Raw genomic sequence first — 16,776 nt, 5'->3', positions numbered from 1 at the left:
GGTGTTAAAAATGTAACCCAAAAGTGTTGGGTTAAAAATGTAATTAGAAAATTTTAACGCAACTTCAACTTTCACTTTCAACAGTAATTTTTTAATTACTTTTTTAACCCAATATTTGACCCAAATTTGGGTTGAAACAACCCAGCGTTTTTTTTAGAGTGTACATGTGCATTACTAAAACGTTAATTCATTTAATTATAATTATAAATATAAATGTTAAATAAAACCTGAAAATGACTGGAAATAAATAAACTAAAATTGAACAAACTTAATGAAATAAAAATAAATTGAACAAATATAATATATATTTTTAAAAAATTAGAAAAGCACATACATTATTAATGTATAAATGATTAATTAATTACATTTTAGTTATTCAATGATTTAATGAACTTAAGGAAAAAATTAAAATGATTATAAATAAATAAACTACACTTTTTACATAAATATAATATTTAAAAAAACATACATTATTAAAATATATATTAATTAATTAAAAATACAAAATAACAATTTTAAATGACTGGAAATAAAAATTAAAAATTAAATAAAAATTAACGAAATAAAGAAAACATATTTTATTTTAATTAATTAATCACTGAATTATTTAAAAAAAATGTAAGATCATTTAAAATATTAATAGAAACTACAATAATATAAATACAAATACTGAACAATAAAATATACGTAAAATCAGTGTACTTTATTTAACATTTCCTCAGGTGTAAAGGCCTCACTGCCAACTTTTGCTTTTCACAAACTGAAAGATGAACTGAAATCATTTCCAGTGATAATTGACAGCATGTCAGCTTGTCTTCATCGTTCAACCTCACACACTCCAATACAGCTCCACATTTAAAGTTACCAAAAGCTGAGTGCAGATGTCTAAATATGAGTTTCCATTGTTTACTGTTCACTGAAACTGAATAACTCCAGGCAATACTCTTATAATTGAACAACACATTTTAGTCTCATTCTGCCGTTAATGAAGTCTGCACGGGAAGAACACACTGCCGTCAGTGCAATGATGTGTACATTATGATAGCCATGGGCACTAACAGCTTTATGAATTTATTCAATGCATTTTGCTTAAATAAAAAGTCCAAACAAACAGGCCTCAAGGAGAAGCTTGGGCTTCGGCGGATGGATGCTGCGAGTTTAGAGGTGATGGCACTATGTTTAACGCTTGATTAACGCCTGAGCTTTTAATTAGAAGATTGCAGTGCTTGTGTGTCGACGGGACACAGAACACATGGATGCTGCAGTTCTTCACTAAGAGGTTATTCATCTCCAATGCCCTCACACTGTTGCTTGAATACATAATGGCATAATCGTCTCCCTGAAAAATGACGCCGCCGTGTTTCTCATTATGATGTAATAGCTGAGCTCACACACAGATCACACGCGTGTACATTTCTGAAATCAGAGATAAATGAACAGGCAGCGTTTCGATCCGCATGTCCATTGATTTTCATCATGGCTCTGAACCTGAATCCTACAGACACACACACTCAAACAATGCTGGGTTGTTTGAACCCAAATAGACAAACCCAAATGTTGGGTTAGAAATGTAATTTCAAATGTTAACCCAACTTCAACTTTCACTTTCAACTGTACATTTTTTATTTCATTTTTAACCCAACATTTGGGTTTGTCCATATTTGACCCAAATTTGGGTTCAAACAACCCAGCATTCAGTGCTGATACTGTACATTCATGCACTGCAAAAAATAAAATAAAAAATATTTTCATGATTTGTAATCACATTTTTTCTTTTGTTAAATCAACTTAAATAATTTATGTGGTTCAGATAACAACATATTTTGAGTTTCTAATGATTAAATCAATCTCCTTCATTGTATTAACTCAATTTTTCCATTTCAATGAAGTTAAAATTTGAAGGCAACCAGGTTACTTACTTTTTTAAGTTAAACCAAAAATATTTGTTTTTTTTAAAAAATATTTGGTTTTTTACAGAACGGATTCATCAAACAGAATCAGGAAATATCATTTACTTCTTATTTTCTAATTTAAAAATTTGAGTTACACGAATACACAAAATATAATTCTTATTAACTTTTAAGAAAAAAACAAACAATCTTGATAAAATTCATCATAAAAAATAAATAAACGTTGCCTCATGCTTGTTTTTAACTTTTTAAAGCTAACATTTTTAATTTGTTTATTAACATTAATATTAATAATAAACATCTCATATATAATCAAAAGATGCTCACAACTTAAAAAGTTAGTTCATTGGAAAAAAATAGATTTTTGAAGTAACTTATCTCAACAAAATATGTATTTTACAATTTGTTTATATATGCAGTACTGTTCTGAATTAGATTACAAATCTGTATATCATTTTTTATTTATTAAATTTTAGTAATAATAGCATTGGTGAAGGGTCTGGACTATAAATACTTTTTGCTCAGGAATAAATAAATGAAATTAAATAATGACATAATATGAAATAATGAAATTAAAAAAGGGATTGGTCCAGTTCTTCTGGAGTTCACAACATTCCTTTGGACTATTTGTATTTTAATATTTAAGAAAACAGCAATACAATCCTCATGTATGAGATCACTGTGGTCACACCAGCTGATAATGCTCTCCACATTTCCTGATCAGAGACATGTCATGTTTCTTTATTTTGGAGGACAGACAGTGGAATAGTTCACGATCCCTGTCTCTGAGTGTGTGTGTGTGTGTGTTGAGTGAAATGAACCCGCTGTTGTAGGTCAGAGTCGATGGGTCACAAGGTCCACGGTTATATATTGAATTTCTATTACTTGAACCTGAGGGAGATGGTAGCGTAGAGCGGTCACACACACACACAAACAAAACCCACACATTAGCACAACTACAGGGTTAGAATCAAGAACTGGTAATTACTTTTTATATAGAGCCTATAAAACACTCCATCGGTTTCCTTTACTGAATCTACAGCTCCACGCAATTTTAAGTTGTGGTTGTGAATGTGAAAGACTAATAATAGACATTAAATAGACAACGCATCTTTCTATTTATTGTTGCACACGCAACATACACACACCACAACCAGTGTAATCCAAATCATAACCGAATGAGTCATATGATCCTGTTCTTTTAAACTTCACCGAATCAGTCCGAGCGCTTCCTGAACGAACATCTGACTCACACACTGACACACAACATTTATTTTGGGTGATGTCAGATTTAGACAATTACGGCAAAAAAGAAAAAAGAAAAAGAAATTGAATTGAAAATATTAACAATTTTTTTTTGAATAAATACAGAATTTTGATGAATAAATATGTGTGTGTGTGTGTGTGTGTGTGTGTGTGTGTGAGTGTGTGTGTGTGTGTGTGTATATATATATATAAAGAGTTAAGTGCCATTTGAAAAATTTGAAATTTTCTTCTAGAATTATAATTTTTATCAAGCTTGAATATTTAAGTTCAGTAATAAATTATAAATATTATTTATAATATTATTTATTATAAATAATTATAAATAATTATATATATATATATATATATATATATATATATATATGTAGTGTATTGAAAATACAAAAATAATCGCTGCTGGAATCTGAGTCGGAAGCAGAGTCATTTCCATCTTGACTCACACTACACACACAAAAACTGCGGTCCACTCCACAAGACTTGTCCAACACACAACAAACACTCTTTTCCTCCACCTCTTTTCCTCTCATTCTTTCATCGACACAGTCAGAGCACCAGTTAATCTGGATCCACATCCGTGCGGATCGATCGAGGCTCACATCACCTGTGGCTTCATTTGGCCTTGTGTAACAGCTTTAAAGCTGCTCTAAATCAAACACAACCACACTCACACGCGCACACACACGCACACACTCTCACAAACGCACGTCTAGATCAAAATGTAACCTAATGGCTGGGTTTGTCCATATTTTACCCAAAATTCGGTTAAAATGGCTGGGTTGTCCATATTTTACCCAAAATTGGGTTAAAATGGCTAGGTTTGTCCATATTTTTCCCAGAATTGGAGTAAAATGGCTGGGTTTGTCCATAGTTTACCAAGAATTGGGTTAAAATGGCTGGGTTGTCCATATTTTACCCAAAATTGGGTTAAAATGTCTGGGTTTGTCCATATTTGACCCAGAATTGGGTTAAAATGGCTGGGTTTGTCCATATTTTACCCAAAATTTGGTTAAAATGGCTGGGTTTGTCCATATTTGATCCAGAATTGGGTTAAAATGGCTGGGTTTGTCCATAGTTTACCAAGAATTGGGTTAAAATGGCTGGGTTGTCCATATTTTACCCAAAATTGGGTTAAAATGTCTGGGTTTGTCCATATTTGACCCAGAATTGGGTTAAAATGGCTGGGTTTGTCCATATTTTACCCAAAATTTGGTTAAAATGGCTAGGTTTGTCCATATTTTACCCAGAATTGGTTTAAAATGGCTAGGTTTGTCCATATTTTACCCAGAATTGGAGTAAAATGGCTGGGTTTGTCCATAGTTTACCAAGAATTGGGTTAAAATGGCTGGGTTGTCCATATTTTACCCAAAATTGGGTAAAAATGTCTGGGTTTGTCCATATTTGACCCAGAATTGGGTTAAAATGGCTGGGTTTGTCCATATTTTACCCAAAATTTGGTTAAAATGGCTGGGTTTGTCCATATTTGATCCAGAATTGGGTTAAAATGGCTGGGTTTGTCCATATTTTACCCAAAATTGAGTTAAAATGGCTGGGTTTGTCCATATTTTACCCAGAATTGGGTTAAAATGGCTGGGTTTGTCCATATTTTACCCAAAATTTGGTTAAAATGGCTGGGTTTTTCCATATTTTACCCAAAATTGGGTTAAAATGGCTGGGTTTTTCCATATTTGACCCTGAATTGGGTTAAAATGGCTGGGTTTGTCCATATTTGACCCAGAATTGGGTTAAAATGGCTGGGTTTGTCCATATTTTACCCAGAATTGGGTTAAAATGGCTGGGTTTGTCCATATTTTACCCAGAATTGGGTTAAAATGGCTGGGTTTGTCCATATTCTACCCAAAATTGAGTTAAAATGGCTGGGTTACCCAGAATTGGATTAAAATGGCTGGGTTTGTCCATATTTTACCCAAAATTTAGCTACAATGGCTGGCTTTGTCCATATTTTACCCAAATTTCGGTTAAAATGGCTGGGTATGTTTAGTGTATGTTTATAGAATGAGCTTTTTATGAAGTTATCACAGAACTGATTTGCATGTAACGACACTGCTTGTAATTTAAATCATTTATCATGTTGCAGAACTGCTGACTAAAGGCCTTTTTTTACTTTCCATTTGACGCAATAAAGTGTTCACTTAAACCCGTGTTCATTTAGTCGTCTCTCACACAGAGGTGATGCAGTGTTTTACCGCAGTATCAGTACCTGACTTTCCCATCTGCTTTTCTGCATGCCAGCAGATGGTATTTATGAAGTATTTCGCAGAATAAAACGCTCGCACCAAAATATGCAATTAATGTCCGTGTTCAGCAGAGTGCTCGGTGTGCTGCGCATCTTTAATAGTGCGATAATTGATGAGCTACTGTGCGTTTTGCTTAGCCTTCATCAGTATGGCCCCTACAGTAAGTGTTTAAGGACAAACTCTGCTGCGATTTGCCCTCGGACACTATGTCTCCATGTCAAACTAAGATTTAACGCAGACATTCCTGGTCTGGGAACGAGAAACATGAGGTCACGTCTGTTGAACGTCCAACCATCTACACACACTGACGTGTGAGGGCTTGCACGGTTACGCGAAACCATGTGAATGCAGCCCGATTTACTTGACCTTAAACATTTCCCATTTGGAGACCCTCTCAGAATAACCTTAGGCTGTGTTGTTTTTGAAGAAAGTCTCTCCTGTCAATGAATGTTTGTGAATCATCTGTGCTGATAAAACCCTAAAAACGCACTTGTGCTGCCTTGCGTAACTAGTCTTCTGTTTGGTCCGATAATAATGCCTGTTTTAATGCATCATTTGGAGTGAACATGTTGAATGCACACACACAGAGAGAGAGAGAGAGAGAGAGAGAGAGAGAGAGAGAGAGAGAGAGAGAGAGAGAGAGAGAGAGAGAGAGAGAGAGAGAGAGAGATCATGAAATGAACACAGCTCCCCCATCTGCCCAAGACTCAGCACTGCAACAAAACATTAACAAATGAGTTACAGTACAAGCAATAGGGTCTGCACACACACACACACACACACACACACACACACACACGCACACGCGCACACACACACACACACACACACACGCACACACACACACACACACACACACACACACACACACACAATTCTATATCTATTCTCAAACTTTTGGACTCCATTATACACCAAAATATAGGATATACACCACATTTCAAATGTTTATCTTTTTCTCAAGAAACTAGTACTTTCATTCTACAGGTACATTAAATTGATCAAAAATAAAAAAGTAAAGAAAAGACTGTTGCAAAAGATTTCTATTTCAAGTAAATGTTGTTCTTTTGAACTTTCTATTCATCAAAGAATCCTGAAAAAAAGAATGTAACACGGAAATATTATAAGCACAATAGCTTTCAATATTGATAACAATAAATGCTCTGGAGTAATGATGCTGAAAATGACATTAAATTACATTTTTAAAATATAATCAAATAGAAAACAGTTATTTTAAATTCTATTAAAATTTCACAATATTCCTGTATTTACTGTATTGTTGATTAAATACATGGTGATTAAGAGAGACATCTTTCAAAAAAACAAACCATTCAAAAATCTTAATATCACCACAAATCTGTTTATAGTTTTGAATGTCTAAAAATAAAAGTATATCTGCTTTAATTTACATAAAATGTACCCAATTTACCCAAAAACATGCACAAGGGTTTAGTCTTTATTTTATGTCACTGCCAGGCAGAAAGGTGACAGATGATTAACTGGATAAACTTTGCATTCAACTAGTGTATTGCATTGGCTCACTTCACCAGTTAAAAGAATCATTAGCGCCCTCTAGTGTCAAACATCTACTAATAAAAAAGCACAATATGTTTTCAAATGTTAGTTGCCAAGAATAAACTGCAAATATGTGACTACTATGAGGCCTGGGAAAGGTTCCCAGCGTCCCACACACACACGCCCTGAGGAAACGGGAGCTCAGGGAGCCGAGGGAGAGCCGGGCACTGGTGTGCGGTGTCTGGGAGCACGAGGCATTAATCCTGGAAGTGGATGCGGTCGCCCACATGCTCGCTGTAATCATTTATGCTAAACAGACTGAAGAGGAGAAATGGGACGGCGTAGCAGAGGTCACTCGTTAACAATGCCTTTTGTGTTACAAAATAAAGCCTTCAAAACATCAAGTAAAGGGTTATGTGTGCTCATTCTTTATTTATGGGGAGTGATTTTAGAAGCCTTAAAGGGATAGTTCACTCAAAATGAATGAAAATAATCTACAGTTTAGACTCAAGTGAACAATTTAATTTAATCTTTTTTTTTCTATTTAACCACAAAAAAAAGAGAAAACTTTGGGTGAACTATTCATTATGCTATTTTATGTTCTTTATCTATGTTCAGTTTGAGGTACGAGAGGCAATTGACAACTCAAGACATTACAAACACTCTTGTTTTAACCCAACGTTGGGTCAAATATGGACCCAAATGTTGGGTTAAAAAATTTAATTTTTAATTTTAACCCAACTTCAACTTTCACTTAATTGCATTTTAACCCAACAATTGGGTTTGTCCATAATTGACCCAAATTTGGGTTGAAACAACCCAGTATTTCTTAGAGTGAATAAATAAATAGTATTGATTATCATGTTGATCCTTAGTGTCTTCTTTGGAGTAGATATTATTAAAAAAATATCTTACAGTACATCAGACAAACATATGATAATATGTCTTTTTGATGGTCTAGAAGTACAGCACTGCCAAATGTTTTTGTCTAAAAATGCTGGGTTGTTTCAAGCAAATATTTGGGTCAAATATGCACAAACCCAAATCTTGGGTTAAAAATGTAATTTCCGATTTTAACCCAACTTCAACTTTCAACTGCAATTTTTTAAATTACTTTTTTAACCTAACATTTGGGGTTTTGCCATATTTGACCCAAATTTAGGTTGAACATGGGTAGTTTTTTTTTTTTTTTTTTTAATAAAGTAGGTGGATAAAATGGATCAGAATGTAATAAATAAATTTAAAAAAATTCTTTGAGAACAAAAGTAGACAGCGATGAGAGGTGCTATAAGCTGAACATGGTCAGATGAGTTGATGAAAGAACTTCACACACACAGATATGTCAGTATGATTTCATTTCTGCTCTTCACAATAACCCTGAATCTCCCCGAGCGACGCTCACAGGGGCTCTGAAATCTTCCTGAAGCACCTTGATATTCCTTACAGGGGGATATATGTGTATATCACCACAGGAAATTCAATTTCAGCTTCTGGGGCGAAATGAAACATCACTGAGAGTGAAGCCGAAGTAAAGTGACTGACGTGTGGACTGTCGGCGGAAGTTTCCGGAAGAATGAATTCTCGTCTTCTTTTCATCCAGTCCGCCAGGCTGGAGAGTTTACCGCAGTCTTGTCACCTTGGCGGTGCGGTTAAAATAGTGAATATGTCCATCAAAGTAGTCAGGGTCGATGCAGAACTTGTTTGGATGGTTTTTAAACCAAACTGATTCAATGAGACATGTATTTATTACATGTAAACGTGCAGAGACAGATGACCTGCTGCCACCGCACCAACTGAAGAGCCAAATGTGTTTCGGATTCACATCGATCGCAAGGTCATGCGGCTTGTTAGCCTAATATATGAATCAAGCAGTTTGAAAAAAATAATGTAATGGCCTAATTTATAAATAACTATAAATAAACATCTGGAGGGAGTGAAACGATTGCAGAGAATGGATGGGAAGGGTGATTGCCGCACCGAGTGTAATCATCATGAATAAAACATGGAGGAACTCTGGTGATCTTGTTGATTTTGTGTGTGTATGAGTGCTTGTGGATCGTCTGGGCAGGAATTGAAATTTCGCTCATCAAACACGAACGTCTTCAGCGGCAAACAAGCCACAAACAAACACCCCGAGACTCTAAATCCAGCGTTATCATTTAGCACTGCTAACGTGGAACAATTCGACAGAAGTCGACGTTAAGAATACAAATCTTAAGGTATATAACCATTCAGATTTCAATTACAAATTTTGCTTAATGAATTTGGTGGGTGGGTGGTTGGTTGGGTGGATGGATGAATGGGAGGGTGGATGGACAAATGGGTGGCTGGATGGATGGATGTGCAGGTGGGTGGATGGGAGGGTGGATGGATGGATGGGAGGATGGGTGGATGGGTGGATGGATGGGTGGGTGGATGGATGGGTGGATGGATGGATGGGTGGGTGGTTGGGTGGGTGGATGGGTGGGTGGATGGATGGATGGGTGGATGGATGGGTGGATGGATGGATGGGTGGATGGATGGGTGGGTGGGTGGATGGGTGGGTGGGTGGTTGGGTGGGTGGGTGGGTGGGTAGGTGGATGGATGGATGGGTGGATGGGTGGATGGATGGATGGGTGGATGGATGGGTGGATGGATGGATGGGTGGATGGATGGATGGGTGGGTGGTTGGGTGGGTGGATGGATGGATGGGTGGATGGATGGGTGGGTGGGTGGGTGGGTGGGTGGGTGGATGGATGGATGGGTGGATGGATGGATGGATGGGTGGGTGGGTGGATGGATGGGTGGATGGATGGATGGGTGGATGGATGGGTGGATGGATGGATGGGTGGATGGATGGATGGGTGGATGGATGGGTGGATGGATGGGTGGATGGGTGGGTAGGTGGATGGGTGGATGGGTGGATGGGTGGATGGATGGGTGGGTGGATGGATGGGTGGATGGATGGATGGGTGGATGGATGGGTGGATGGGTGGATGGGTGGATGGGTGGGTGGGTGGGTGGATGGATGGGTGGGTGGGTGGGTGGGTGGGTGGATGGATGGGTGGGTGGATGGATGGATGGATGGGTGGATGGATGGATGGATGGATGGGTGGGTAGGTTGGGTGGATGGATGGGTGGATGGATGGATGGATGGGTGGATGGATGGATGGGTGGATGGGTGGATGGATGGATGGATGGATGGGTGGGTGGATGGATGGATGGGTGGGTGGGTAGGTGGATGGATGGATGGGTGGATGGGTGGGTGGATGGGTGGATGGATGGATGGATGGATGGATGGATGGATGGATGGATGGGTGGATGGGTGGATGGATGGGTGGATGGATGGATGGATGGATGGGTGGGTGGGTGGATGGATGGATGGGGGGATGGGTGGGTGGATGGATGGATGGGTGGATGGATGGGTGGGTAGATGGATGGATAGGTGGGTGGATGGATGGATGGGTGGGTGGGTGGGTGGGTGGATGGATGGATGGATGGATGGATGGGTGGATGGATGGGTGGATGGATGGATGGATGGATGGATGGGTGGATGGGTGGGTGGATGGGTGGGTGGATGGGTGGATGGATGGATGGATGGATGGATGGATGGATGGATGGGTGGGTGGGTGGGTGGATGGACGAATGGGTGGATGGATGGATGGGTGGGTGGGTGGGTGGATGGACGAATGGGTGGGTGGGTGGGTGGATGGATGGACAAATGGGTGGCTGGGTGGATGGATGGATGGATGGATGGACAAATGGGTGGCTGGATGGATGGACAAATGGGTGGCTTGATGGATGGATGGATGGATGGATGGACAAATGGGTGGCTGGATGGATAGATGGATGGGTGGACGAATGGGTGGATGGATGGATGGATCCTGTACAATGAGATCAATATTGAAGGGATAAGGACAGTTCACCAAAAAAAAAAAAAAAATCGTTAGTGTTTCGAACAAGAAAGCAAGCCTTAAAAGTCTGGAAAAAGAAGTGCCGTAAGCAAATGTTTGTGTATTTGACCAGCATAAAAGAGAAAACTTACAGCAAAGCCTGTGATTCTCTTTGGTCACATAAATTATAATCACAACAAGCATATAGTATAAAATATAACAAGACAACAAACAAAATCCATATCATACATGACCCCAGTTTTGTCCCATATGAATCTCTGTCATAAATAAAAGAGCAAAACTCAGCCCTTCGGTTTTCATGACGGCCCTGATGAGTGAGCTTTCCTTAAATACCATTAAGGTCACACACGTTCGCCTCTCCTCCTGTGTCCGCTCTAATTTATCAAAGCTACAGCGTCGTCGATCTTAATGGCCGGTGTCCGTTTGGCCCTCGCTCTCGGACATGCCCTTTCAGTGACCAGGGCCCAAGCCGCTACTTTTAGGTCTGAATGGCCTTGGTAAATCAGTCTGTCGCTCTCCGTCCTGTTTTATTTGTCCTTTTTATCCCTCTCTCCTGGCAGATGTGGGGCCTGGGGGTGGCTGGTTATTTATCACCGCTACCTCTGGAGCCGGAGGTATACGATGGAGGATGGGACTGCCATACATAAGTAGACCGCTGTGACAAAGTCAGTCTGGAGTGAGACAAGTGGGCCATCTATCGCAGTAAAACAAAGATCCCCGTGTTCCTCCATAGTCTTAAAGAGGCCGTATTAATCAGAGAGAGCTCTGAGGACTGATATAACATCTTTAAGACAAAGACACAGAGGTTTAACGTGTTCGAGACTGGCCTCTGTTTGAGAGAATATTACAATGACCTGATTCAATTTGGATTTCATTACTCATTAAAAAAACGTACTATGGTAAAAACATGGAATGGTATCATTCAATGGTATTTACTTCAATGAACACCATAGCATGTCCAAAAATACATGACTTTTTGGTTAAAAGGCTCTTCAAACTCTTAATTTTCTTCTCTATTTTCCACGGCCTTCATCATTTATTACAGTAAACTATTAACACGATCGACAAACTAAAACAGTAATGGTTAATTTAAATGTTTTACAGTACTTATTATATTTTGCATTAAATACCGTTTAGTATCACTTTTAAAAGCAACTATTTGAGCTTATAAAACTTAAACTTTGTCTTTTTTTTTTAAATGAGCGATTGTTTCGCTTGATAAGACCCTTATTCATCGTCTGGAATCGCTTAAAGCCCTTTGAACAGTTTGCACTGAAACTGTCTTTTGGACCTTGAACCGTTTGGTTCCCATTGAAGTCCATTATATGGAGAAAAATCCTGGAATGTTTTCATCAAAAACCTTAATTTCTTTTCCACTGAAGAAAGAATGACATGGACATCTTGGATGACATGAGTAAATTATCAGCAAATTTTTTTTTTTTTTTTTTTTTTTTTTTATCATTTATTTTTTTTTTTTCAGGTAATATTTAAGCTAGTCGACTCCATTTTGGTACTGTACTGTTATTTGAAACATAATTTATCATTAAATGTATATAAAATTTAACGAGTGCAACCTTAGCCAACTTATGCAAAATCAGTTTGCAAAAAGCATCAAACTTATTTATTCATAAATATGCAAATAATGATTACTTTGCAAATGTAAGTGGTTGCAAAATGTCCAATACACTGTAAGCTCGATTGATCAATACCAAATTGCATGTTCCTCTGTGTCCACTAGAGGCCGCCGGTAATTACGGTCCGTCCTGTCAGCGTTTACAACCCGTCCTCTTGAAAAACGGGCCCACCTGACATCTGGCGGATGACAGTCGGGAGGAAACACCACCGGGGATGAATTTATGGGAGTGTTGTGGCGATGACAGGCCAGGTGAGATAGGAGCAGTGAGGAGATGGATTGGATTTTTCCCCAGTGTTTGGAGGAGAGGAGGATCTACTAACAGCTGGCCAGTCACTTATAAAGCTGTTTATGGTGAGCGGGACAAATGCCAACACAGACCACCACTATACAAAATCATTAATTACACAGGCGCAAACCCTCACACCAGAGGACACATCTGTCCATGACGAGTGGCCACACACACACTTTTCCAGAAAGTGATCTGTTTATATAAAGCAACCCAGGATTTCCCAAAAGCCCCTCGGGACCCCAAAAGAAATGCCAATGGTGAAATTATTTAAATAAAACTAAAAAAAATTGTTTATATTATTTTATTATTCATTGTTGTTATTGGTTAAGTGCAATGCAGCATATCTCGACAAAAGAGGAAATCACTGCAGATAGATATATAGATAGATAGATAGATGGATAGATGGATAGATGGATGGATGGATGGATGGATGGATGGATGGATGGATGGATGGATGGATGGATGGATGGATGGATGGATGGATGGATGGATAGATGGATAGATGGATAGATGGATAGATGGATAGATGGATAGATGGATAGATAGATAGATAGATAGATAGATAGATAGATAGATAGATAGATAGATAGATAGATAGATAGATAGATAGATTTGTACCCTTTGTCAACTTCAGCTCCGTTCCAGCAGGCCAGTCCGTCTCCAGAGCCCAGATCGCTCACACACAGCAGGTCCGCCAGGCCACCGTAGAACGTGCGGTACAGACGCAGGCTGCTGAGGAAGTCTCTGGAGACACAGAGATGAGTTTATTTCATTGTCTGTCCAGTAGATGGCAGACTAACACAGGCGTTTAATGTTCTGCTTCAAGAGAGACAACAATCCAGTGAGCAATTCTTATGCAGTGTCTATCAACAACACTAAACAAATCAATTCACTGTCTTAGACCTATATTTTCATTTATATTTGAATATCATGTATCCCATTGGTATACATTAAACATTGATACATCCCCTTACATCTTACCCCTTACTATACATCCCCTTAAACATTGATGTTATTATTCAGACTTTTCTTATCAAAATATTGCACAGAATATTAATTATTTAAAATATTATATTAATATATAAAGTATTTTTATACGTTATATATGAACAAAGTCCAAATTATATTGTATTTATTTTATAAATTATATTTTTCTCTGGGTTTAAAAAAACTAATTGCATAATATTATATATATATATATATATATATATATATATATATATATATATATAAATATATAAAATATGTATATATATATATATATATATATATATATATATATATATAAACATGCTTTCAAAAATACTACTATACACAATAATAATTAATCAAAAAATATATATTATTATATTTTAATAATATATTATTATAAAATATGATTATTCATCATCCATCTACAAAGCCCAATTTATGTATATGGTAAGATATATCTATATTTATACAGGAGATTAATAGTATTAAGATGTGTTTGGAAATTGTAAAAAAAAAAATAATAAAAAATGTTAATGTTATTATTCAGACTTTTTTCAAAATATTGCACAGAATATCAATTATTTAAAATATTATATTAATAAATAAAATATTTTTTACATTATATATGTATAGAGACCAATTCTATTGTATTTATTTTATAAAATATATTTTTCTCTGGGTTTAAAAAAACAAATTGCATAATATTTTATATTAATTATATATATATATATATATATATATATATATATATATATATATATATTAAAACATGTTTTCAAAAATACTACTATACAAAATAATAATTAATCAAAAAATATATTATATTATAATGATATATTATTATAAAATATCATTATTCATCATGTATGCACAAAGTCCAAATTATATGGTGTGATATATTTATGGTAGACTAATAGTATTAAGATGTTTTTGGAAATAGTACAAAAAACCCGATTGACTATGTCCGCTTGCTTTGACTGTGTATGAGTGTATAGAGTGTGTTGATGAGGTGCCAGACTCACTTCCTCCAGTTGCTGAGTGTGTTCTCTGAGTTCCTGGCCGCTGCTTTCAGAGGAATGGAGTCTCTGTTGTGCTGAACGCGGCTGACCTGCTCCGTCTGTCTGCTGGGGTGACCACACACATCGTGCACCTGCAGAGGTCACACACACACCATCACGGTTACGAACATATCCACCGGCGTGTCCATTATAGGTCTTTAACCATGGCTAAAGCTCAGAGCTGGCGACAGTCTGCAGGTCAGTGTTGATGTGTGTGTAGAATCATGATCAGCCACTAGGTGATGCTGTTTTTTAACAGGCCTCTGAAAGACGGTTTCTCTAATGATGACTGTAAAAGAGAGCATTTCTACGGAAGCCCTGAACCGCAACCTAAAAAAAAAAAAAAGTCAGTAAAAAAAAAAAAAAATCTTAAAAAAAAAAAATCTGTAAAAAAAAAAAAAAAAAATCTGTAAAAAAAAAATCTGTAAAAAAAATAAAAAAATCTAGCATTTCGAGATTAAAGTCGAAATGTTTCGAGATTAAAGTCGGAATGTTTCGAGATTAAAGTCGAAATGTTTCGAGATTAAAGTCGAAATGTTTCGAGATTAAAGTCGAAATGTTTCGAGATTAAAGTCGAAATATTGTGCATTCATAACAGTGCGCGTCCACTGGCTCAGAGCGCGCGCGTGTGTGTGTGAAGTTGAACTGCCATGGATAAACCCAAAATAGTAGCTTTTCGGTCTCCTTTGATGAAACAAAACACACACACACACACACACAGTGTGTGAAACTCGCTATTGGCCATTATGAATGCCTGTGTGTGCGGCAATGTGAGACAATGGAAAGCACACACGCGCAGCTTCTACGCGATAGCGAGTTTCACTCTATGTGTGTGTGTGTGTGTTTTGTTTCATCAAAGGAAATTCAACAGGTGCCAATCTACCAGCATTAGGCTACCATTATAGGACGTTATAAAATATACTGCGCCGGAATAGACTTTAGCCTATAGGAAAACCAACACGGAAAACACTTTTCAGACTGGATGGAGAAATCCAGCTTTATGAATGAATGAATGAATGAATGAATAGGGCATTTATAGCGCTTTCATATATGCCTACACATCCGGCCAAATGATTGGATACAGAATGATGCACTTAAAATGTATCCAGAGCGTATTTACGGGGAAGAGGAGACCGAACAGTTAGCCTACTGTTGTGTTCTCGACCCAGATAGTGTTGACTAGACGAGCACGAAAACACCTCAGTAGCACGTGTGACGTGTGTAGAATTTTGTTGAAAGCCCAGATAAAAGTAAAAAGCTACTATTTTGTGTTTATCCATGGCAGTTCGACTTTACACACACGCGCGCGCGCTCTGAGCCAGTGGACGCGCACTGCACAATGTTTCGACTTTAATCTCGAAACATTTCGACTTTAATCTCGAAACATTTCGACTTTAATCTCGAAACATTCCGACTTTAATCTCGAAACATTTCGACTTTAATCTCGAAACATTTCGACTTTAATCTCGAAATGCTAGATTTTTTTTTTTTTTTACAGATTTTTTTTTTTTTTTTTAAGATTTTTTTTTTTTTTTAAGATTTTTTTTTTTTACTGACTTTTTTTTTTTTTTTTTAGGTTGCGGTTCAGGGCTTCCGTACATTTCTTTCTACAGGACTTTGGATTTTGAAAAGGACAAGCGTGACTCAGTCAGTCTGTAGTCTGGGCATCAGATGGCACACTCATCAATTGTTCACAGATTCACAGTCTGGTTGTCAGATCTGTATTCTGCCTCTTCTGATGCCAAGCTGCAAACTACCAGATCCAATCAGACGGTCTAGTTTTCAGGAGACGAGGTGTGCAGAAAGTTGTGTTTACAGAATGTTGCTCATTCAGAGTCAAAAATGTATTAAATTAAATTGTATAATAAATAATAAATGTCTTTGTATATATAATGATAATTATAAATGCATTATATATGCAAATACCAATTTATACAGTATTTATTTTATAAAAATAATGAGTAGATTAAAAAAATATGATT

At 37.1% G+C, this 16,776-nt stretch overlaps 1 protein-coding gene across 2 annotated transcripts in view; it reads right to left on the bottom strand.

The window, feature by feature from the left end:
• gpc5a (glypican 5a) overlaps positions 1 to 16,776 on the bottom strand; it is a 176,985-nt gene that overhangs the window by 103,152 nt on the left and 57,057 nt on the right. For both annotated transcript variants that reach the window (XM_089132551.1, XM_089132552.1), the window contains exons 4-5: positions 14,759 to 14,886; positions 13,383 to 13,508 (exon numbers count right to left, since the gene is read on the bottom strand). In XM_089132551.1, coding sequence (XP_088988677.1) covers positions 13,383 to 13,508; positions 14,759 to 14,886 — 254 coding nt within the window. The remainder of the gene's footprint in view (positions 1 to 13,382; positions 13,509 to 14,758; positions 14,887 to 16,776) is intronic.

The sequence above is a fragment of the Pimephales promelas genome, chromosome 6, assembly GCF_988280905.1.
Source record: "Pimephales promelas chromosome 6, fPimPro1.hap1.1, whole genome shotgun sequence".
NCBI classification, from domain to species: domain Eukaryota; kingdom Metazoa; phylum Chordata; class Actinopteri; order Cypriniformes; family Leuciscidae; genus Pimephales; species Pimephales promelas.
The sequence above is the reverse complement of the archived record's forward strand: the minus strand, read 5'-3'. Positions and strand labels throughout refer to the sequence as shown.